This window comes from Coenobita brevimanus, chromosome 4 (genome assembly GCF_032717465.1).
Source record: "Coenobita brevimanus isolate Jiangsu-jjx chromosome 4, ASM3271746v2, whole genome shotgun sequence".
Classification (NCBI taxonomy): domain Eukaryota; kingdom Metazoa; phylum Arthropoda; class Malacostraca; order Decapoda; family Coenobitidae; genus Coenobita; species Coenobita brevimanus.
Window position 1 is genome coordinate 12,497,735 of NC_136957.1, and position 25,000 is coordinate 12,522,734.

A 25,000-nucleotide genomic window follows, 5' to 3' on the forward strand; every position below is an offset into this window, starting at 1 on the left:
TTAATTTATTCTATCTATTCATTTCCCCGCTTTCCTGATCTATAACACATTCAACCCGATTGCATCTTTATTATATTCTTTCACATAGACATTGCTATTCCATTAACACATTTAGATCTGGAGGATTTAGATATAACCTTCATTAACCCTTCATTGCGAGAGGTCTTTCCAAAAGCGAACAAAATAATCCGGAGATACAAGGAAGAAATTACGATATCGTACAGAAGGGTTTATGCCGTTCACTTTGATGACGACTGAGTGTATTTTTGCTAAAACCAGGCATTTAAGTTCATCCTATGAAAATCATCCAGTAGTAAAAATTGTTGTTGAGGCTCTTTGTAAAGTCTCCAGTTTTAAAATATCCCCTGAAACTAATGTAACTGTTTTAGTTCGCATGTCATAATTATATAAAGCTATAATAGTAATGAAGTAACCACGATATAAAAAGACATACCTGTAGTAATGTAACTACCGTACCATAACATTTAGCCTCCGGTACATTCTTTCTATCCCACAACCTCCCTGATTCTTTGAGACGACCAAACTTCCACATCTCTCCCCCGCCCCGTTTGTATCCATGGTTTACTAAACTTGGTATATATATATCTGGCAGCTCTACTTTCTCCTTGACTCCCATTCACTCTCACTGGCTATCACACATACACTCTCTCTCTCTCTCTCTCTCTCTCTCTCTCTCTCTCTCTCTCTCTCTCTCTCTCCCATGACTATTCCACACGCTCCCTGACTATCGCACCCTATCCTTGATTTTATCGTACTCTCCCGGGCTCTAACACACTCCTAATGACATTTCTACACTCTCCCATACACTTCGACAATATCCCTGACAGTATCATATTCTCAGTGAAGCTCTCACCCTCTCCCAGTTTCCCCCACATTTTCTCTGGCCATTCCACTCTTCTCCTCACCCCCGTAATCTTTTGCTGGCTGTCCCACCCTTTCCCACAGCGCTTCTATCTTTCCCATAATCTCCCTAGCTCCTACATTCTCTAACACTTATCCACATCCTCTCACTATATCTCACACTCACACATACCTTCTCACACTCACTCATATTCTTCCACACCCTTCCTCTTCCAAACTTTCCCCGACCCTACCTTTTTCACAGAAGCACCATTCTTGTTATTTATCTATTTTAACAAGTGTTCAAAAGTGTCTTTTGTTTCTTCAAATCACCTTCATCTCCCTTCCGACTTTTTCCTCCAGTTCTTTAAGTCTTTCCCCCTCCGACATTCTCCCCCCTTCCCCTCCTCTCTCTCTCTCTCTCTCTCTCTCTCTCTCTCTCTCAACACACACACACACACACACACACACACACCGCTCGCTGGTTCAGTGGTAACGTTGTCGCCTGCCATCTGATAGACGGGGGTTCCCGTATTGTTCAGTTTGCGAAAACGTTAACTGACGAAGTGGGTGGTTACTCTCGTCCTTGAGCTAGGGGATAAGTAGATGCGTGTGTGAAGATCACAGCCTTGCTCCTATATTGGACTATATGAGCCCTCAGCTCTCTTCCGGGAGGGTAAAAGCTGACGATGATGACCATCATGTGATTACTCCTGACCGACCAGGTGAAATACACACAGACACACACACAAACACTCAAAACACACACACATTCATACCAACACATACACAAACACATACACAAACACACACACGCACACACACACACACACACACACACACACACACACACACACACACACACACACACACACACACAAGCACACACAATCTCTCTCCCCCCTCTCTCTCTCTCTCTCTCTCTCTCTCTCTCTCTCTCTCTCTCTCTCTCTCTCACACACACACACACAAGCACACACAATCTCTCTCTCTCCCCCTCCTCTCTCTCTCTCTCTCTCTCTCTCTCTCTCTCTCTCACACACACACACACACACACTCACAATCTCTCTCTCTCTCTCTCTCTCTCTCTCTCTCTCTCTCTCTCTCTCTCTCTCACACACACACACACACACACACACACACACACACACACACACACACACATACACACACATACACACACACACACACATACACACACACACACATACACACACACACTCACAATCTCTCTCTCTCTCTCTCTCTCTCTCTCTCTCTCTCTCTCTCTCTCACAGACACACACACACACACACACACACACACACACACACACACACACACACTCACAATCTCTCTCTCTCTCTCACACACACACACACACACACACACACACACACACACACACACACACACACACACATTTTCCATTTTCCCTGGCAGACAATTTTTCAGTTATTCTCTCCCTACATCTCAGTTTCATTGGACCCCCTTCCCTTTATAACTTTTAACTATTTACCTGAGTCTTCTTATTCTTTCTATTTTCCCTTGCATTCTCATCCCTCCTTTTTCACCGTTGTTCTATCATTTGTTCTTCTTTCACTGTCTTCTTTTATTTTTATGAGTAAAGTATTGATAGTTCATCGTCGGTGCATGTGAGAAGCCAGAATATTTAGCTTTGTCTTTTTTTTTTTTTTTTACTTCTACCATATTGCCTCTGTACTACCTTGCCTTTGCCTCTCTGTGCCCATTTCCCTTTTCTTCTTCTTATCTTCCTTTCCATTAGTATTTCTTCAATCTCTCCTCCCCTCTCCCATTTCCATTCATTTCATCTTATCCTCTCCCTCTCTCCAACTTTCATCAGTTCTTCTTTTTATTTTTTCCTAATTAATATTACTTTCAGACGACATGAATCGTCTTTGAAAGTCTAGTTGAGATGACGAGCTATATTCATAAATTCATGTACACAGATGGGGTATGAAGATAGTGAATGATATAATGCTCTCTGGGTAAGGGCTTAACCCCAGCCCCAGCTCCCTTCCACTACTCACTAACCTCACTGCCCAACCACACACTATCCTACCCTAGGTCCATTTCCCATACCTTCCTTATCTCCCTATCATATCTTATTCCCCTACCCATACCCTATCCTCCTTCCTCAGCCACATACCCAGCTACCCCTAACCTACAACTTACGCAGCTCCACTTCTCTTCAGACGCCCCATCAACCCCCCATTCCTTCTCGTTTTATTATCGTTCAGCTCACAGAATTAAATACCACAGTCTCAGTGTTCTTTGTAACCATTATGCAAGTTTTCCTAACTATCCCTCAACTCCAGTACCACAGTCCCATTCCCCCATCTTATCCAAACCCAACGTTCCTATCCTAATTTTATCCTCCCCTACCCCACCTCACCTTCCTATACCCAAACCCCACCTACCCCACCTCACCTTCCTACACCCAAATCCCACCTCCCTACCGCAGCCCCATTTCTCTGCCACAAACCTATCCCCTTACCCCAACCCTAACTGACCAACACAGTCCCCACCTCCCATACCCAACAGTAAATCCTTACTCCAACCCTATTCTTCTATCCCAACCCAGTCTTCCTTCTTGAGGTCCACTCCCCACCTCATTTCCAATGCCTCACATTTCTACTTTATAAATTAGCCCCCCTTCACTAAAACGAAGTAGCTTTAGCTTTATTTTGGAAACCATAAAAGATATTTGTATAAAATTACGGCAAACATGCAATACTGAAGAAACTAATGGTGGATATATCAACAGCCCTCCAGTGTGGAAGATCAATCCTTATCTGAATAAAATCGTCTAGAGATACATGGATAAAATAAAAATTACATAAACTGTTAAGGATAACCCTTTCACTCCGATGTCCTCACACGACCAGTGGCATGGCCATGGTGGGGGCCTAGGGGCGACTGGGCACTCCCAGTCAGACCCTGGGTTTCCCCATTGGCTTCCCATTTGAGTTTCAGATCACTTTATGCGTGCACAGAGTGCAGCACTGGGTCCCCCAGCCCACATCCTGGCCCCGCTGCACCTCCCTTTCCCCTTTTGGAAAAACCTGGCAAAGCTATTGCTTATGATTTGTATTTTTTTTTTCCAGCTGATTTCGCTCTCCTTGAAAATGCCTTTCCTGCTAACGGGGAAGGAAGTTACAACCCGCCGTGTCAGGAAAGTTTCTTATGTGATTGGCATTGTCCAGAGGCAGCTGGCATAAAAAAAATAAAGTCATCGTAATAAAGATGTTAAATGACAGCTAATCACAATAATATCTTTAACATCGACTAATAATTACCATTAAATCAACCGCCCAAACTGTGTCACATCTATTCAGATCCTCCCCTAACTATTTCCATTTCCCATTCCCCTTCTTTAACAACTTGGGATAGAATAGGAATCGTCACTAATGCCTTGTAATTTGTGAGAAACTTGTAAAGTTCAACATAGAATTTTTCTATTGACAAATTTCACTGCTTTTTTTACAAGTTTCATTATCCCTTAATATTTATGGCTCTGCAAAATTATCCGCGAAGACTGTGCTACATTTTGAAGCTTGCTGAGTAAAGGTCAGTATGTATACAAAGCGATGACATGTAAAGTTATGTGAATTTTATGTAGGACGCTTTTACCTCAGGAAACGGACTATCTGATATAATGCCCAAAGCTGGAATCGTTCAAAATGAAGGTACTTCATACACTTTCATATCGCCAACAGCGCAAATTTTGTAGGGCTTTAAACCAAGATGTTCTACAGTATTTGGTTATCCCTTCTCCCTTTATCCTGATTCACTGATCCACCCTAACACCTTCACAAAAAAAGGTATAAGTTAAACTTAATATAAACATCCACCAATAATATGACTATAATGAAAATATAACATTACACTTAAGAGATTTTTGCATATCTATTGCTCATCCAATCAAAGGGATATCTACCGAGATTGTTCACCATGCATCTACGAAAAGAATATTTGAATCCCTATGCTCATGCGTGTAAGCCTGTATCATAATACCACCTCTTTTTTTCTACTTGGATGGCATGCTACCCTATTATTTTCTATTTGGATGACATTTATAGCTAGCTACGTAAATGTATGAATATCTTTGAAAAATCAGATTATTCTTTGGTACAGTACACCACAAGGGTGAATACCTAATACCTACATGAAATTAGTAAACTTTTAAAGCATTATGCAGGCACAGCAATCTGAGCCATAGGGAAAATAGTAACATACAGTTCATGTGCAAAAAGGCATCAATGAGTTAAATACAATGACACCATAAAGACTGCTAACCAGCCTGAAGAAGAAACTAAACTCTCTACACTGCAAACATATAACAGCTGTTTAATATGGCACAACGTTATTATTACTGACACCAGTCCAATTGAATAACAACAGAAGCATGACTGCCTTAACTTTTTATCAGTAAGAATATACATAGTTTTATATTTTGAGTGAATTATTGATGGAGGAATAATGATGATTATGATAACGATAATGAACATTCTGGATTAATAAATTCAATAATTCGACTAACATAACATTGTGTCACCTGATATTACTTTACCATTTTTAGACACCTTTTCAGTGACACCGCATTCGCAGGTGGTGCTGCCTAACCTTGTGTCTTGACAGCTGGTTGTGGCTAACCTGGTTTGGCTTACCTCCCAGAGTATCTTTGCAGCTCCGTGTGGTGTGGGCGTTGCTTGTTGCAGCACCACGCGAGCTGCTGCCAGTGCCGCTGTCACTGCCTCCTCCACCTTGCCGTCATCCCACCCACTTAACGTCACCGGCGCCACACGAGAGGGTGGCGACACTCCATGGGCATTGTGGGCACGCACAGTGACGCCATAGGTGTGGGCGGGGTCCAGTGGCGACAGTGTCATGGCGGTGGCGGCTGTGCGAGCCGCCAGCCGCCAACCACCACCACTGCTGCTGTAGTACTCCAGACTGTAGCTACTGACGGGGGACGCCCCCTGCTGAGAAGGCGGCGCCCACTCGATGACTGCTGCCGTGTCGTTGGCCGCACGGACCCTTGGGGCGATGGGTGGCTGGGGGGCAGCAGTAACTGGTGGCAGAGCTCGAGAGAACACCATGTCCGTGGCGGCAGGGGGCGCCACAGTCAGTGAAGCCTCCGCTGAGGTCACTCCTCGCGAGGATGACACAGAGCACACGTAATGGCCCTCGTCCTCTGCCCGCAACTCTGACGACAGGAAGGTAGAGGTCAGGGGGGACTGATGGTGAAAACTGTAGATGATTCAAAGGTGGTGAGGTTGGTAGAAGCTATGGGGAGGGAGTTCTGTAAGCATTAAAGGAATTGAAGTGGAAGGAGACAGGGTAGGATAGTTGATGGTGGCTGGGGTGTGGGTGTTGTCCTGAAAGCCTTGGAATCTGTAAGGTTACAGAGGATTAATGACGTGAGTTATGTCAAGCTGGTTGTGTGAAAAGCAATCGCAAATGTCGAGGTAAGAGATGTTTTCAGTACAACTAGGAAAGATATTTACGAAAATGAATATGGAAATAAATATGACTGTGCAAAGGTATATGTATGAGTGGGACTGGAGGTGAGAGGAGTACTGATAAGTAACTGGACTGATATAGTAAATGTGTGTGTGTGTGTGTGTGTGTGTGTGTGTGTGTGTGTGTGTGTGTGTGTGTTCCCATTATATCTCATGAACGGCTTGAGCTATCAACATGAAACTTTCAGGGTATCAAGATATGGCCAAAATCTTGGCCGAGTTCGAAAATGGGCACTCGAGGTCAAGGCCAAGGTCAGCAAATGGGGCTGCCAAAGATCAAAGGTCAAGTTTTTATCGTCTTCCTTTAGCACCATTATATCTCACGGCTTGAGCTATCACCACAAACCTTCAGGGTATCCAAATATGGCAAAGTCCAAGATTTTCATGGACTTGGCCGACAGGATGTTCTGGAGGACGATTAGCATTCGGCACCTGGATGCTTTTCTTTCATTGTTACTGATTTAAACTCAAGCACTTTCAGTATCCCAGTTGTTCTCATCATCATCATCATCATCATCATCCGGACCTCCTTTCCCACCCAAGGGCAGGGTGAGGAGTAGCAATGTCCAGACAGCCCATAATTACCCAATCCAATGAGCCACGCTTCCATTCACTCATCATTCAAGCCCCCCGAATCCTGGCTCTATCGGATACGCCAAAAACATTCACCACCTTCTGTAGCTTCACATAAACGTATCCGATAGAGTCAATCCAGACGCTGCCACGTTAAAAAGGGGTGCCAAAAATCCCTGATCATGCACTTCTCCTCACAAAATTCATCCAGCCAGCTCGATCTCCTGTCACTTCCCTAGCCTCAACGACTTCCAAACCTCTCTCCCTCACACATTCATCCACCATATCTCTTCACCTTCTCCTTGGCCTACCTCGCCTCCTCCCTCCTTCGAATTCGCTCAGGTATACCTTCTTCACCACTCTATTGTTATCCATTCTCTCCACATGACCATACCATCTCAGTACACTCTTCATTTCTGGTGTCCACCGACTTCCTCACTCCGCATCTTTCACGAATCACATTATTTCGTATCCTGTCCACCCTCTGTACTCCACATACATTCCTCAGCAGTCCCATCTCCACTGCTCTTACTCTTGACTTTTCATTTTCATGCCACACCATAGTCTCACAGCCATATGTTACAGTTGGCACTAACTCTCCTTCATGTAAGCCTCGTGCAGCTGCAACACTCAAGCCTCTGTTTCATATCAAGGCCTTCATTGCACCAGTTACTTTTCTTCTTTGTGGCACTCTACTTTCAACTTCTTTTGCACATTTTCCTCTCTTTTCTATCACTGTACCCAGGTATTTGAACTCTCTCACCAATTCCAGTCTCTCTCCATTCACTGTTACATTGCACAGACTTATAAAGCACAGACTTATACATGGTGGGATTTGTGTACTGGTATGTATGTGTACTGTATGTGTGTCTGCATGCACAGAATGTGTTTTCCTACATTTGTGCATATTATGTCTTATGTTTATTTACGCTTATTTGTATACATATGCGTTTCTATGTGTTTATGTAGCTGTGTTTATGTGCATATACAGAATATGACTGGGCATAATTACTTACGTACGTAGCTTCTTATGAGTTTCATATTAATCAGTTTTCATGTATGTATAATACACGTGCAAAATCTTTAATGATATGCAACTGTCTATTAAGGATGGCTATGTCTTTGATTTAATCGCATAACAAGAGAGAGAGAGAGAGAGAGAGAAAGAGAGACTTTGGTTGGTCAGTAGGTCCATGCTTGGCATTTCCCCTCGTCGCACCCTTTTAATCTTTCTTAAAATATTCTTTTAACCTCCCCTAGTGTATATGCTAATTTGTATGGCTTTATACATGAGAGAGAGAGAGAGAGAGAGAGAGAGAGAGAGAGAGAGAGAGAGAGAGAGACAGACAGACAGAGACAAAGACAGAGACAGACAGACAGACAGACAGACAGACAGAGAGGGGGGGGGGAGTTGCCTGGTGTAGACCAGCACGCCCATGCTTGATAATCCCCTCCCGACAACCTATTAATCCTTCTCAAGAACTTAATCCTGCGACATTCCTCAGTTGTGCCTAGCGGATCGTATATAATTCACTGTTATCAATATATTTATATTAACAAGCCGGTAGGCAACAATGGTTAGCTCCAAGTGCACCAAGGTTTGTCAGCGACAGGAAGTGAGTTTCGACACCAAAAGTCATTTCTATAAGGATGTACTGCCCTGCAACATTCCACTCCAGAATCACGGCCCTTGAGTAATAATCTTTGGAGCCTTAGCATTTCGCACGAGTAAGTCGTAATTTTAGCGCTGTTCATAATTTTTGCCCTTGATAATCTTTGACCCCAAACGTGGCGGATATAGATCATGCATGTATGAAGCACGCTAGTATTAATCAACGTCTATAAGCATGCAAAGTTTCACTGGATTCCAACCACCCACTGTGGAGCTAGGGAACATGAAATTCGCGGAATGGCTCACCAGAGATACAACTTCTAGGTGGCGCTGGCAGCGACTGGAAGTAAGTTTCGACACTAAATGTCACTTTTGTGTGGAGGTATTCCAGTGCAACATTCCAGCCAATAATCATGGCCCTCGTTTAATAATCTTCAGAGCCTTAGCATTTCGTGCAAGCATAGTCATGATTTTAGGTATTTTCACTTTTCGCATTTGATGGCCTTTTACCCCTGACCTGGCCAATGTAACACATAGGTGTACAGTAGAAAGTAGTAGTACTTGTCAAAGTCTATAAGCGTGCAAACTTTCATTCAATTCCATGAAGCTGCTAGGGAACTAAGTGGGCATTTTTGAAAACCGGTACTGGTTGCTAGGGATGCTGAGGCCAATCTTCGCAGAGTTATTGCTCGAAAACTTGAGGAGTGAGGGGAGAAAAATGGATGGCACACTTCCGATAGGCAATGGCCTAAAGATTATGCTTAACGAAGTCAGAGCTTTCTATGCCCACTAGTAATGTTTCTACAGCTCAAAATGTGAAAAGTATGAAAAAAGGCTGTTTTTCGGCCGTTGCTAAGCAACTACTGGTTGCCTAGCAACCAAATCTTGCGGACGTAACTACTACGCCATAGGCTGGTCATCGTCTCCAAGTTTGGTTGGAATCGGTTTATTCTGAAGGGCAGAAGTGCCTGTCGCAATTAAACAAGAAAGAAAGAATTCACGAATTCAAGAAAGAAAAAATGAAAGAAAATGCAACTAACAATAAGGGCAGCATGGAGCTGGCCGATAAAAGAATGTTTTACGTTACGTAGTATTATTTATTCTATAAATTACTGAACTAGAAATAAGAATATAAGTATGTAACACTGGTAGTTGTCAGCAACTTAGCTCTCTTGAAACTTCCCCTTCCCTCTTTCTGTATAAAAATAACAGGTATACTCCACCTCCTTCACTTTGCTATACCCTGACGATGTGAATGCACAAAAGGGCTGGGGATATTAATGGATATCAGCATATCAGCATATCCACGCTGGCATGCAGCAATATGATTTACAAATCTAACTGTAACACTGGGGTCTGTACAATCCATAATGTGAACTGCATTCGCTACACTACTAGCATGCTCAGTCACCGCCTCAGTGGCCATCTACAACAAGGAGGGATTAATAACCACCACTTATGAGAACATGGATCCGGAATCCAGTGTGAAACCATAGTGAACGGAACTAAGATAATCGCTCACTACAATAATCTGCGGAAATTGCGGACATTGGATGCAGTTTTTATCAGAGAACAAACACCTGTTATCAACATCCAAGCTAACTTGACATCCACCATCCCACTTTATGACGGACCCCCGATCAGTGCTAGAATAAACCACATTAATGAATCAGTGCTGTAATATCTCCAGAACAGTAAATGAAGCCAGTACCACCTTCAAACCATCACGCGGGTCGCGGAGGATCAGAAAGAGGTCTAGTCTGAGAACTAATAATTAATACCAGCGTCCCGGCCCAAAGTGGGACCGGAGTAATCATGTAAAGAACACACTGTTGTACATAAATCTTATACTCAAGTTAGTTTCTTAATTGGTGAGCATTACCCCTTTTTACCAAGTATTACTCTTGTGTTTCAGTATTTACATGTATCTTTGTAGTATATATATTGTAGTCATACTTATTCAAGTTCTTGTTTGTTAATTTGTGTACAGTCACTTGTTAGTTCATTTGCATGTTTGCTATAAATGAATTCTTTTTTTACCAAGTTTTATTCGTACAGTTCAGTATTTACGTGTATCTTTATATTAACTGTGTTTATACCTATTCATGTTTCCCTCTTGTTATTATATGTACAGTCACTTGTATATTCATTTGCCCATGTGGTATGTATACATAACTATGTTTATATCACTGGTGAAAATAATTATCAATATCTTCCAAATCTGTATTCAGTGTATAATCATAAGTAATCCCCAGTATCCTCATGTTTGGTTATATATATGTGTTCTCCTTGCTTGCAGCACTGTCCTGATGATGCCTCTTTGAATGTGAACCGTCGACTAATAAACATGAATAACCTTGGCAATCTGGTGTATAGACATTAACATCAAGTTAGGAAACCTGTTAGAAGTGAGAATTTGGGAAAGATCATTAGTAACTGTCACTATGCTGTCGAGTTCAATAATGTATGCAAACGAGAAAACCTGCTCTTTGCCTTCACGTATATATATATATATATATATATATATATATATATATATATATACAACAAAGGCCAACAGTGATATAAAAAAGACCGGCGACCTCATGAAAAGAAGAACGGAGATTAAAGTAAAAACAAAGTAAGATGAAACAGAAAGAGCAGAATTAAATAAGATTATACACACGAAAAAGAGAAAAGGAAAAGGAAAGAAAACATGGATTAGATCAAAGAAACTATCAAAAAGGGAAGAAGTCTGAAACAGGTCCGAAGTAAAATGGCACTACGAAAGCAACAAATTATATCTCCGAAATGCAAAAACGGTAAAGTCATTAAATGCAGAGATATGATGGTTAAGACAGTTGAAGTATTTTACAAACAACTGTATGTATCAATGACAGTAGTACCAATAGCTAACTTTTCAGTTCACTGACACAAGTGAAATACCAGATGAAGTAAACATTTCTCTTAAAGGAAGAAAAGAGAGAAGACCCCAGGAGAAGATGGAATAGTAGCAGATTTACTGTCGGATGCAGGAGTAGAAGTACAAAACAGGGTCGCCTACTTCTTTACTCAATGTATTAAAAAAAAAAAAAATCCCCTAAACATGGTGCAATGCAGTAGTGATTTTACTTCACAAAAATGGCGACTCAAAAGACATTAGTAACTAGTCACCCAGTAACTTATTATCACTTTTCTACAAACTCTTCATTACTGTATAGTCCTTACGAACAGCATAAAATTATATCTGGAAGAACACCAACCTCGTGAGCAGGTAGGATTCCTAAATGGGTATTTGATGACTGATTATCTACACACAATGAGTCAGCTAATTGAGAAAACTACAGACTGTGATAAACGACTGTGCATAGTCGATTACAAAAAGGGTTTTGACTCAGTGGACCACACAAAAATTATAAATTCACTGCAGGAACAAGGAGTAAATGAAAACATTGTTAAACTCCTCAAAAATATATATAAAGAGGGAAATACTACAGTTAAATAACACAAAGACATGGAAATAATGAAGACTGAAATGGACATGCATTAGGGAGATACAATTTCACCAAAATTATTTACGGAATGCTAACAAAGTATTTTCAGAAAGACTGGGGAAACAAAGGAGTAAACCTAGATGGAGGAAACCTAAACCATTTAAGATCTGCAGATGACACTGTCCTAATCTCAGGAAGAGCAGGGACATTGCAAGAAATATTAAGTGACCTAAAAAGGAAAATTCTCAAAGCAGGGCTAAAGATGAACTGAAGAAAAACTAATGTTTAATCCAGATACACCAAAACGCGTCATCAGAGTAAACGAAGACATTGTAGAAATTAAGGAGTACACTTACTTGGGACAAATACTAAAACTTCCGAAAGACCATGATATCGGTATAAAAAGACGCATTACAAGTGGGTGGAAAACTTTTGGTGAACATAGACATCATGAAAAGCGGCTTACCGTTATGTATCAAACGAAAACTGTATGTCATATGTATAATCCTAACAGTGAAGTACGGTTGTGAGACCTGGAAACTGACAAAATCAATGGAAAATCAACTAATCCGTTCTTGAAGAGAAATGGAAAGGTCATTGTTGGGAATATCTTTAACAGACAGGAAAAGATCAACTTTCGTGAAAGAGCAAAAACATTATTGAAGATAAACAAAAACAGAAATGGAGGTGGACAGGCCATGTAGCAAGAATAAGGGATAACTTTAAGGAGCAGGAGGCTGACTGACTTGACTCCAAGATATTGTAAGGATTGCAGAAAAAGGCCAGAGAGGAGGTGGACAGATGAGATAGAGAAATTTGCAGGCAAAGTGTGGCAGAGATCGGCTTAGTCTAGGAATTCGTGAAGAAGATTGAGGGAGGCCTTTGTTCAAAAGTGGACTTGCAATGGCTGCTGATATATGTATGTATATATGTATATCTGTATCTATCTGTCTATCTATCTATCTGTCTGTCTATCTATCTATCTATCTAACTATCTATCTATCTATCATCTAACCATCTATCTAGAGAGAGAGAGAGAGAGAGAGAGAGATGATTACTGAGTCAGGTCGCTAGTACTGCCATTGTAAAGAAGATTATTAATACTGTTCTTGTACCTGAATACATTCATATTTTTTGTTACTGGTGTGTGTGTGTGTGTGTGTGTGTGTGTGTGTGTGTGTGTGTGTGTGTGTGTGTGTGTGTGTGTGTGTGTGTGTGTGTGTGTGTGTGTGCGTGTGTGGAAATTTTAACAATTTTAATGCAATAAAATTATTTGGTCAGCGGAATTAAAGTTAAACACCCTTTTATTTTGCTTGAAGATCATTGTTATTTGCTTGAAGAATTAGAAGTAAGGAGTAGCCTTTCAAAGTGATAAGACTTCCTTAGTGAACAATTAGCCTACTTCTTGAAAGTAATTTACAGTCTAGAAGTGCTAGATGTAATTATACATCTCCGTGCCAATTACTTAATTCTTTCATAAGTTACCGTGTTTTTTTGTAATAGGGAGGGGAAACTGCTAAGCCGAAAATACCACTGAGAGGGACTGTATCCAGACTACACCTGCATGCCGTGGTATACTTCCAGCACAATACTGTTCAGCATAAGAAATTCACCTGCATCACAAACCCCTTCGGCTGAATGAAGCTTTTATGTTATGCTTTTACCACCACTGGATTTTTCTTTAGTTTCAAAGAGCATCTCTTTGTAAACGGTTTATAAGTCATCACCATCAAACACTGCAACAGTAAAATGAAACCATAAATGTATCAAATTTGCTAGCACTAAGATATTTTACAGCGTAAGGGAGAACTCTTGTGTTGCGGGGTAAGCAATCAGCTACTGATGTCATACTGCATATATTACACTAACTACTGTATTGCTCTGCTTACCTGATATAGCCAAAGTGTTGTCTGAGAGAATCTGACGGCGTGCAGAAGTCGAGATCTGCTTCCCATTGAGACTCCAGGTCACCATCGCCTCTGTTTTGTAATTCCAGCTCTCACTCGCTTCTGTCCAGCTTGCTACAGCCTCTGCATTTGTCCCCGGCCACACCTTGCATTTCAGTGCTGCTCTACTGCCCAAAGGAAGCGTTTGGTTTACGGGTGGGATGGCGATAATAGGAGGAGGGAACATATGGGCGGGACGGACATGCACACTGACGCGAGTCATAACCCCTCCAGCACTGTTGACACCACCACACACGTAGCGGCCCGAGTGCGCGCGACTGGCGTTCTGAATCTCGTAGACTGCTTGTAGCACGCTTACACCTCCGTCCGGCACTTCTAAACGAGCTAACTCTTGCCCTCCTAGACTTAAATCTTGATGGGTCACGGATATATCGTACTGTGCTTGATTCGTGTCCTGATTCACGTTTGCAGATTCAACTAACCCGGCTGGATAATCTTCATGCCGGCCCAGATATATGTCATCACTACTCAAACTTCCTTCAACTCCAGTCAAATGCCCAACTTGACCACCCACAAGCTTATCTGTGGGAGTGATGATTGCCGGTAGGAGTACAGGAGAGCCCTGCTTCGTCCAGTAAACCAAGGGATCAGGGAACCCCTCCACGGCACAGCGAAGAGACAACCGTCCCCCTTCCTCCACCTCCATGTCACCAGGCACCTCCACCATACGAGGAGCAGCTGCAGAAAGATGAAAAGTGGTTATTTATAACAGCAATACTTCCCTTCCTAACAAAGAACATGTGTTAGCTGCAAAGCCAACAGAGTAGTGTCATTATGTAGCTAAAGCTTATCACTCGTAATTATAAATCAGTTGTGAATAAAAAATAAAAATATGAAATATTTAACTGTCAGCACAATACTGCCACTCAGCCATACACATACATTATATATATATATATATATATATATAATCAGCAGCAGCAGCAGCAGCCGTTTCAGTATCCACTGCAGGACCGACCTATCCCGACCGAAGTAGGGATGGTACAGCCAATGTATCTCTACCAAGTGGCTTAGGCTGTCTGGTTGAGATTGTATATAGGGTTAGAAGTGCTTGTAAGTGTGACTGTAGTGCTGTAGTGGCTTTGGATGTGTGTGTAGTCTGTGAACCAATTTTAATCGGCCCGCACAAGCCGACTGGGTGCAAACATACTTTACAGTAGGTGACACTGGTTCAACCACAGCACCCCTGGTGTCTGCCAAAGCAGTACATGGCCGGGAAAACGCTTCCAAAGTTTATTACCCTGGCGGGGCGCGAACCCTCGCTCTCCATTGTACGAAAACGCACACTTTACCACCGTACCACAGAGGCTCCATATATATATATATATATATATATATATATATATATACGCTGTTCTTTGTTTTTTTGTTGTTGCATAACCCCAGGTCTGTCTGGCCGAACAGACCAGTTGACCACAGGTAAGCAAATGATTATTTTGGTCACTCCTACAAATATAGTCCAGTCCAGTCCATAGTCTATACCGGTACACCATGTATGGATCCGATGCCTCTTTAAGGTAGACAGGACCTTGCCAGCAATTGACCAAGGTCCTTCCCACAGCCTGGTGCAGGAAAATATGGAAACGTTCAGCTCCAGGGTGGAAGCCACAGCTACTCGACTGTGCCACCATGTGTATGTTACCTCTTAGGTCCAAAGATGTGTGTTATGCGACATCGAGCCAGGAGATTTGTTATGCCTGGCGGGTCAAACACCACACCCTTTCCCATCTAGTACTCTGTATAATTGGTTAAACAGAGTTGGCTTAGCACATCTAATCTCCTGGAAGCATGTTTTATAAAAGAGGAACTGTAATATAATCTTTCCAAGATAAATCCCGCGAGAATGAAGGCCCAAGTATGATTAAAGATGATGCAGGATTGAGCTGGATACTGTTAAAAATTAGAGGATACTCTGTCAGATTTAATCGGGTTAAAAGTTGTAAGAACAGAGTTTTTGATGCATTAAAAACAAGATTACTTTTACCTCAATCAGAGATATGACCCAAGTCAGACATTATGTCTGCAATAGCCTCATCCTTTGATTGTTGAAGTAATTTCTGAAACGGATGCTGCGGGAAGCAAATGGAACGATGAAGGGTGGGGTCATCAACATAGAAGTGGATAAGGTTAGATGTACAGGGTAGAAGGTCATTGATGAATATGAAGGGACTTGGTGACAGGAAAGAACCCTATAAAATACCACTATTGACGGCTCTAGGAGGACAGTGGCTGCCTACAACAGCAATTATTGAACGACCAGAAAGAATGCTAGAGATTAAGGTGCAGATAGAAGGACCAAAACCGTAAGAGGACAGTTTGGAAATTAAATATTAACCAGACTCGATCGAAAGCCATTGAGATGTCAAGTGCAATGACAAAACTTTCACCGAAATCCCACAAGGAGGATGACCAGGAGTCTGAAAGGTAAGTGAGAATTGCCAGTGGAGTAACCCTGTTGGAGCCCATATTTACGATCTGAAAGAAAGTTGTGATAGGAAAGGTGGTTAAAAATATTTTGGTTAAGAAAAGACTCAAAAACTTCTGAAATACAGGGTGTTAAGTACAGTAATTGGGCGATAGAGGGCTGGGAATCGTCATCCTTCTTTGGAACAGGCTGAATGAGAGCAAACTTCCAGCAAGAAGGAAATGCACAAGTTGACAGACAAAGGCAAAAGAGTTTACCTCGGCATGGCATAAGCACAGAAGCCCAGTTCTTGAGGATAACAGAAGGGACCCCATCATACCCCTATGCCTTGTTAGAATTGCGGTCAGTGATGGCAGAAAATACATCACTTAAAGAAATTTTATTGTCAGCCATGAGGAAGTCAGAAGGGGGAAGTGATGGTGGAACAGCATCGGAATCGTCAAAGGTGTAATAATAGGAGAAAGTCTGGGTGAATAGTTCTGCTATATCAGTAGATGAAACAGCTACGGAGCCACAAGAGTGGAAAAGAGGAGAGAAGGATGATTGAGTAATGTTGTTAGAATGGTATCTGGCAAGGTGCCAGGAGGAATGGGAAGAATTTGCGTTGGAGAGTTCAGAGCATTTAGTATGAAGGAAAATACTTTTGCTAAAGCAAAAAACAGACATCATAATTCCGGGTAGAAACATGAAGGAGTTGAGATTCACTGGGGGGTTGGCTCCAGTACCTTTTACAGACCTTCTCCTTGTTGTGGACAGCATTAGAACAAGTGTGAATAAAGTTTTTTCTTTTTTCTTTTTTTTGCATTAGTCACAGGATATGAGAAAGGCATGTATGCTTCCATGCCCGAGAGAATAACCTCCATAATGCACGAGGAGCATTCAGATGGCTCTTGGCCATTCTACGAAAAATCAAATAAGTACTGCCTGAGGGCCTCCGAATCAGCAGCTCAAAAGTGCCACAGCTGCTTCTTCTTAGGAGGGTCCACAGACCTTACTGGAGCAAACAGACAGGTTAAGGTGACAGGGATGTGATTGGAGAAGCCCAATGGAGAGAAAAGATGAACAGCGTAAGCAGAAGGATTAGAGGTGATGAAGAGGTCAAGTATGTCAGAACTTTCTCCAAGGCGGTCAGGGATATGGGTAGCGTGCTGTACAAGCTGCTCTAGATTATTAAGGATAGATAAGATGTAGGCTTGTTCACCAGGTAGATCAATGAAAGGAAAGGAGAGTCAAAGGTGGTGTTAAACACTGAAATCATCTAGAATGGAGATTTCAGAGGGAGGAGAAATTGATGTGTTCCATCTTAGAAGTACGATAATTGAAAAATTTTTCATAGTGAATAGAAATAGGGGGTATTTTTTTTTTTTATATCAGACTCTGGGCATTGGCTTCACAGCCTGCTCCCAAGTAGTCCCTTTGCATACCATACACCTCTACATGTCACCACTTTGGCACTAACACCCTCCATCTACATTGAATACATGCTAGGGAAGTCTCATACAGGACTGGTGTATTGGTACTACGAGTGGGGGCATTTTTAAGACATGTCGGCAGGTATTCTGGTAAATCAGTAAAGTCTACTTTTTATGAAATTCAAATCCTTAAACTGTTCCCTGCCCCAGTGGGGATTTGAACCTGGGTACAGTAGGACTGCAAGTCATCTCTCTACCGATCGAGCAACTCCCTCCCCCTAAATAGCACAGATTATTTAGGCAGAGAATGACAGGAAAGCTGAAACCAGTGATTAGAGAATTTAGAAGATTCACGTTCAGGAACATGAAAGCAAGATGTGTCATTGCATACATATACACGACAGCCACTTTTGGCTTTGAAATGAGTATAGAGAAATTAGAGGATGCAGAGAAAGGTTGGCTTTCGGTCACCTCAGACAACCATCCACCCCTCTCCCAGTGATGACTCGAGATGCCTGGAACCACTGTCTGACTCTCTTCTTCATTTCTGCAACATTCGCGGCCTTTCCTCTAACTTTCGCTCTGTTGAGCACCACCTCTCCTCCTCTAAACCTCACCTTCTTTTTCTAACGGAGACTCAGCTGTCTGAGGCAATTGACAGCAAACCCTTTTCTGTATCCTCCTACTTTCTCTATACTCATTTCAAAGCCAAAGGTGGCTGTTGTGTATATATACGCAACGACTTATCTTGCTCTCGTGTTCCTGAACTCGATTCTTCTGAATTCTCTATACTCTGGCTTCAGCTTTCCTGTCATTCTCTGACTAAATATATCTGTGCTGTTTACTTATCCCCTAATTCTACTGACTATCAAAAATTCTTCGACTATCTTACATCTACGATGGAACACATTCTATCCATTTCTCCTTTCTCTGAAATCTCCATTCTAGGAGATTTCAATGTTCACCACCACCTCTGGCTCTCCTCTCCTTTCACGGATCCACCTGGTGAACAAGCCTACATCTTTTCTATCCTTAATGACCTAGAGCAGCTGGTACAGCACCCTACCCGTATCCCTGACTGCCTTGGAGAGAGCTCCAACATACTTGACCTCTTCCTCACAACTAATCCTTCTGCTTACTCTGTTAATCTTTTCTCTCCTTTGGGCTCCTCCGATCACAACCTTATTACCTTAACCTGTCCTATCACTCCGGTACGGCCTGTGGACCCTCCAGGGAAACGTCGTCTGTGGCATTTTGGAGCCGCGGACTGGGAGGCCCTCAGGCAGTACTTCTTTGATTTTCCCTGGAATGATTATTGCTTCCATGGCCGGGAGCCATCTGATTGTGCCTTGCGCATTACGGAGGTTATTCTCTCGGGCATGGAAGCATACATTCCTTTCTCATATCCTTTGACTAACGCAAGAAAGCCTTGGTTTAATCACACTTGTTCTAATGCTGTCCGCAACAAGGAGAGGGCCTACAAAAGGTACCAGAGCCAACCCACCCCTGAATCACATCATCTTTACATTTCTGCCCGGAATCGTGCTAAGTCTGTTCTTCACTCTACTAAAAATAATTTCATCCATACTAAATGCTCTCAACTCTCCAACTCGAATTCTTCCCGGTCCTTCTGGCACCTGGCCAAAAATCTTTCTAACAACTTTACCTCGTCATCCTTCCCTCCTCTTTTCTACTCTGATGGTTCTGTAGCTATTTCTTCTACTGATAAAGCAGATCTCTTCGCACAGACTTTCTCCTCCAATTCCACCTTAGACGATTCCGGTGCTGTTCCTCCATCACTTCCCCCCTCTGACTTCCTCATGGCTGACATTAAAATTTCTTCAGTTGATGTATTTTCTGCTATCACTGGCCTCAGTACTAACAAGGCATATGGGCCTGATGGGGTCCCTCCTGTTGTTCTCAAGAACTGTGCTTCTGTGCTTACACCCTGCCTAGGCAAACTCTTTCACCTTTGTCTGTCAACTGGTACCTTTCCTTCTTGCTGGAAGTTTGCTCTCATTCAGCCAGTCCCAAAGAAGGGTGACCACTCCCAACCCTCCAACTATCGTCCAATTGCTTTAACGCCCTGTATTTCAAAAGTTTTCGAGTCAATTCTCAATAGAAAAATTTTAAGGCAACTTTCCTATCACAACCTTCTTTCTGATCGTCAGTATGGGTTCCGTCAGGGACTCTCCACTGGCGATCTTCTCACCTACCTTTCAGACTCCTGGTCATCCTCCTTTCGGGACTTTGGCGAAAGCTTTGCTATTGGACTTGACATCTCAAAGGCTTTCGATCGAGTCTGGCATAAATCTTTAATTTCCAAACTGCCCTCCTACGGTTTCTATCCTTCTATCTGTGCCTTCATCGCTAGCTTCCTTTCTGGTCGTTCTATAGCTGCTGTTGTGGACGGCCATCGTTCTTCTCCTAGATCTATCAACAGTGGTGTTCCTCAGGGCTCTGTCCTATCACCAACTCTCTTCCTTTTATTCATCAATGATCTTCTGAGCTGTACATCTAACCCTATCCACTCATACACTGATGACTCCACCTTTCACCTTTCCATTCGGTTCCCGCAACGCCCATCTCAACAGTTACTTCAACAAACAAGGGATGAGGCTATGGCACCACCTAATGTCTGACTTGGCTCGTATCTCTGACTGGGGTAAAAATAATATGGTTGTTTTTAATGCATCTAAGACTCATTTTTTTTTTTTTTTTTTTTTTTTTTTTTTTATGTGTCCGACTCTGGGCAAAGGCTCAGGGCCTATTTTCTTGGGGGCAGTTGCCTATCCCAAGGCCCAGCAGTCCTCCTACACCTCCACCTATCAACCCGACAAAATCTTCCACAGGTATACCCACTAATGTTTAATAATATTCAGCTTAATCCTGCATCATCCTTGAACATGCTTGGGGTTTCATTTACTCGGGACTTATCTTGGAAAGATCATATTACATCTCTTGTAAAATCTGCTTCCAAGAGATTGGGTGTGCTAAGCCGACTCCGCTCTTTCTTTACCCCTGCGCAATTGTTGACTCTATACAGGGGTTTTATCCGCCCCTGTGTGGAGCACAACTCTCATGTGTGGGGAGGCTCCCCACATACAGCTCTTCTCAATAGGGTGGAGTCAAAGGCTTTTCGTTTCATTAACTCTCCTCCTCTTACTGACTCCCTTCAACCTCTGTCTCTTCGCCGCACTGTTGCATCTTTATCTCTTTTCTATCGCTACTTTAATGGTCACTGCTCCTCTGAACTGTCAGCTTGCATTCCACCTCTACGACGGGCGCGTAGCACCCGTCTGGCAGCAAACTCTCATCCCTTTTCTGTCCAACTCTCTAATGCAAGAGTTAACCGTTACTCCCAGTCTTTCATTTATGCAACAGGTCATCTCTGGAACTGTCTCCCTCTGTCTGTATTTCCTGCTGCCTATGATCTCCAGTCTTTCAAACACAGTGTGACCAGGCATCTCAAAATGATCGGATCTTGAATTTGGCTCTCTATTGTATTATGTTTTTCTCTTGGAGGGAACTGTTACTGTGGGCTCATGGCCTTTGGTTCCTTCTTCCTCGCATAAAAAATAAAAAAATAAAAAAATAAGTCTTAGTGAAGAAGAGAAGGTGAAGTTTAGAGGAGAGGTGGTACTCAACAGAGAGAAAGTTAGAAGAAAGGCCCTGTATGTTGTAGAAATGGAGAAGTGAGTCAGTGGTTCCAGGTATCTCGCTTGAACGTCACTAGGAGAGGGGCGGATGCTTGGGGTTTTGATGTCCTCCTCCCTCCCGGGGATTCCAAGGTTTGATGAATTGATTCAGTTTTTGCTTAAATTATGAATAGGAAGTTTAGTGTGTAATGTGCATGGAGTTTAGTGTTTGTTTGCCATGGCTGGGACAACACATGATATTCAGCTTGGCTGCCATGACTAGGACAGCTCATGGTAGATCAATTCATTGTTACCAGATTCCCAGTCTCTTGGAAACAGGTTATGGACAAATTTTCACCAGCTTATTATTTTGCCTTTTGTTACCTTCAAATGCCTTTGTCTTTGTATTTTACACTTATAAGTGTATTTATAGTTCGTTAATATATCATACTCCATCCACATGCCATTCATTCTTTTAAAATACAATAAATATAATTTTGGTGTTTGAATAGGCTACCTTTACATTGGAACTGTGGAAATTCCATGTTATGGACATATAATTTATAAGTTCTGACAAACGAAACCCCAACTTTTAATCACTGTAATTTGTTTTAGTAAACAACATACACCTTTTTTACACCCTCATAACTATCACTATTTTCTTAAAAAGAAAAAAAAAACACTATCTATGCATGTACTGCTAAACATCGACTGAGAAATGAAATCATTTCTCATATACTCATGTTAGGACTCAAGTTTTCGTAGTTCAGAAAATAGTAATAACATTAGAGCCTCTACTTCATTTCATTGTACCCTCAGGAACAGAATTCACAAGATTTCACCAAACGTTTGTCTGGTTTCAAAATTTATTGTTCTTCCATCAGAAACTCTAAAGTTTCGCAAGATTTCCCAACTCTGGTGAAGAATTTCATCACCGGCCAATGCTACCCTACCTTGGTTACCATCTCTGGGATTGCAAGAGACTCACTGAGGACGATGAGGGTGGCGTTGGCGGTGATGGTGGCGGCCTTGTTGGCGGCACTGCAAAGGTAGACGCCCGCATCTGCTGGTCTAAGGGGCGCCACCACCAGTCCGCGCCCCCGCACCACCCGTGCCCGCCCCGCTGGCACGCGGCCCCCCACCCGCCGCCAGGTTACCGTAGGGGGCGGCTCCCCTCCTGCACGGCAACTGAGCTCCGCCTCATCCCCCATCACCCCCACCACGTCACGGGGCGCCTTCACCCAGAACGGGGCAACTGCAGAGAGACAGGTTTACAAAGTGTAAATACAGGATAATTATGATACCTTATACACACTCAGAACGGTAGAAGTAGAGAAAGACAGTGAGTTACAAAGAGTAAAATACAGACACACCCATTAACGGGAAAACTGGGAAGGGACAGAGTTTGAAAGAGAGAAATTATAGTGCCTTATTCACACCCAGAACAGTGTAAGTGCAGAGGGACAGAGGTACGTACAAAGGGAGTAATAATGGTACCTTATACGCATTCAGAATGGTGCAAGTGGGGATGGTCAAACAGCTACACAGGAAGTAATAATGGCACCTTATACACACCCAGAATGGTGCAAATGGGAAGACAGAGTTATAAAGGGAGTAATAGTGGTATGTTATATACACCCAGAATGATACATATAGGGAGGGAGAGTTACAAAGTGCGAATTCATGGTACCTTATTCACACCCAGAAAGATGCAAACAGGGAAGGACAGAGAATTACAAAGTGAGAAATACTTACAAGCGAGGAAGTAATATTTCCTCTCAGTCAACCTAAGTTTGGAATTCAGCGGCCTGGCCTGACCCGACCGTCACGCTGAGCAGAAACTAATAACTTTACTCCTATGTGATTCAGGGTTGAAATTCTTTCTATATGTGATACATTCATTCAGTTAATTTTGTTGCCAGCTAAACACTCACCCACAAGGCATAGGAACTCCTTGGAATCTCGAGTTTTCCATGGGAGTGTTCGGCTCTAGTGTGTGTGTGTGTGTGTGTGTGTGTGTGTGTGTGTGTGTGTGTGTGTGTGAGTGTATGTGTGTGTGTGTGTGTGTGTGTGGGTGCGTGGGTGGGTGGGTGTAGGTGTATATGAGGGAATGTCTTTCGTTCCAGTATATATTTCGTTGCTCAGCTACCATCCTGAAGAAAAAATATATCAGAGGGAAATTACGATAACATGGCACTTGCTTGCTCATCACACACTCACAAAGTGCACTTTACTGGTGGTACCTTATACACACCCACAACAGTGTAGGCGGGGAGAGACAGTGTTAAAAAAAATGAGTGGTTATGGTACCCTATAAACACCGAGAACGAGGCAAATGGGAAGGGAGACAGATACAAAAGGGAAAAATCAGGGGTAACTGTGGTACCCCATACACACCCATATCGAGACTACCAGGAAATGTACAGAAAAAGGGGTAAATAACAAGAAAGGGGTTAATAATCACACCAATAAGAGCGAGACAGTCTTTTTTTTTTAACTTTTTGTTACCACAGGAAGATAATGAAATGACTTATATACATCAGTTAACACTGTACATCCTATTACTAGACGTAAAACACAGTGGATTGTAAAGACTAACCGATGACATCGAGAATGGCCCGCTGTGAGTGCCTGGTGCCGGCTGGGTTGGTGGCCACACACACGTACTCGCCCTCGTCCGTCTGCAGCACCTCCTTGATGACCAGCGTCCCGTCCTCCAGCATCACCACCCTGCATAACACACACACACAATTTACACAATATTACTGATGTACAGGACGTATACGATCAGGTCATGCTAGTCATTAAATTAGCCTACACGTTATACTAGATTAACTAGATTAACAGTATTATATTCAGCTGTACGGTCATACTCAGCTAGTCGTGCACACACTCAGTCCCACTCTGCCATCTGGTCACCTTCTACCAACACGTCAGCCAATTAACAGGTCAGACTTAGCCCACAGGTCACAATCAGCTACCAGGTCAAACTCAGCCACCGGGTCACACTCAGCTCCCAGGTCACACTCAGTCACCAGGTCACACTCAGCCACCAGGTAACGTTCAGCCAGCAAGTCAGGCTCAGCCACCAGGTCACACTCAGCCACCAGGTCACACTCAGCTCCCAAGTCACACTCAGCCACCAGGTCATGCTCAGCTACCAGGCCATGTCAGCCAGTGAGTCACACTCAGCCACCATATAATGCACAGCCAACAGGTCGCTCTCAGCCGGCAGGTCACACTCAGCCAGCGGGTCACACTCAGCCGGCAGGTAACGCTCAGCCAGCAGGTCACACTCAACCAGCAGGTCACACTCTGCCAGCAGATCACACTCTGCCAGCAGGTCACACTTACCGTTGGAGTGCTAGGACACATGGTCTAGTGCAACCAGTCCCAAGAAAATAAGGCAACAGGTTGGCCATGAGCCATACAAGGTCAGCACTTGGCAATAATATGGTAATTGTTTCACAAAAACTTTTAAGTTAGAATTAACAGCAGTTCATGATAATAATAG

General features: G+C 42.8%; 1 protein-coding gene across 1 annotated transcript in view; it reads right to left on the bottom strand.

The window, feature by feature from the left end:
• Positions 1–25,000, bottom strand: part of LOC145395854 (roundabout homolog 1-like) — a 742,719-nt gene that overhangs the window by 178,183 nt on the left and 539,536 nt on the right. The window contains exons 5-9 of the mRNA XM_080269381.1: positions 24,086–24,216; positions 22,475–22,741; positions 14,486–14,689; positions 13,934–14,290; positions 5,532–6,070 (exon numbers count right to left, since the gene is read on the bottom strand). Of these exons, the coding sequence (XP_080125507.1) occupies positions 5,532–6,070; positions 13,934–14,290; positions 14,486–14,689; positions 22,475–22,741; positions 24,086–24,216 (1,498 nt within the window). The remainder of the gene's footprint in view (positions 1–5,531; positions 6,071–13,933; positions 14,291–14,485; positions 14,690–22,474; positions 22,742–24,085; positions 24,217–25,000) is intronic.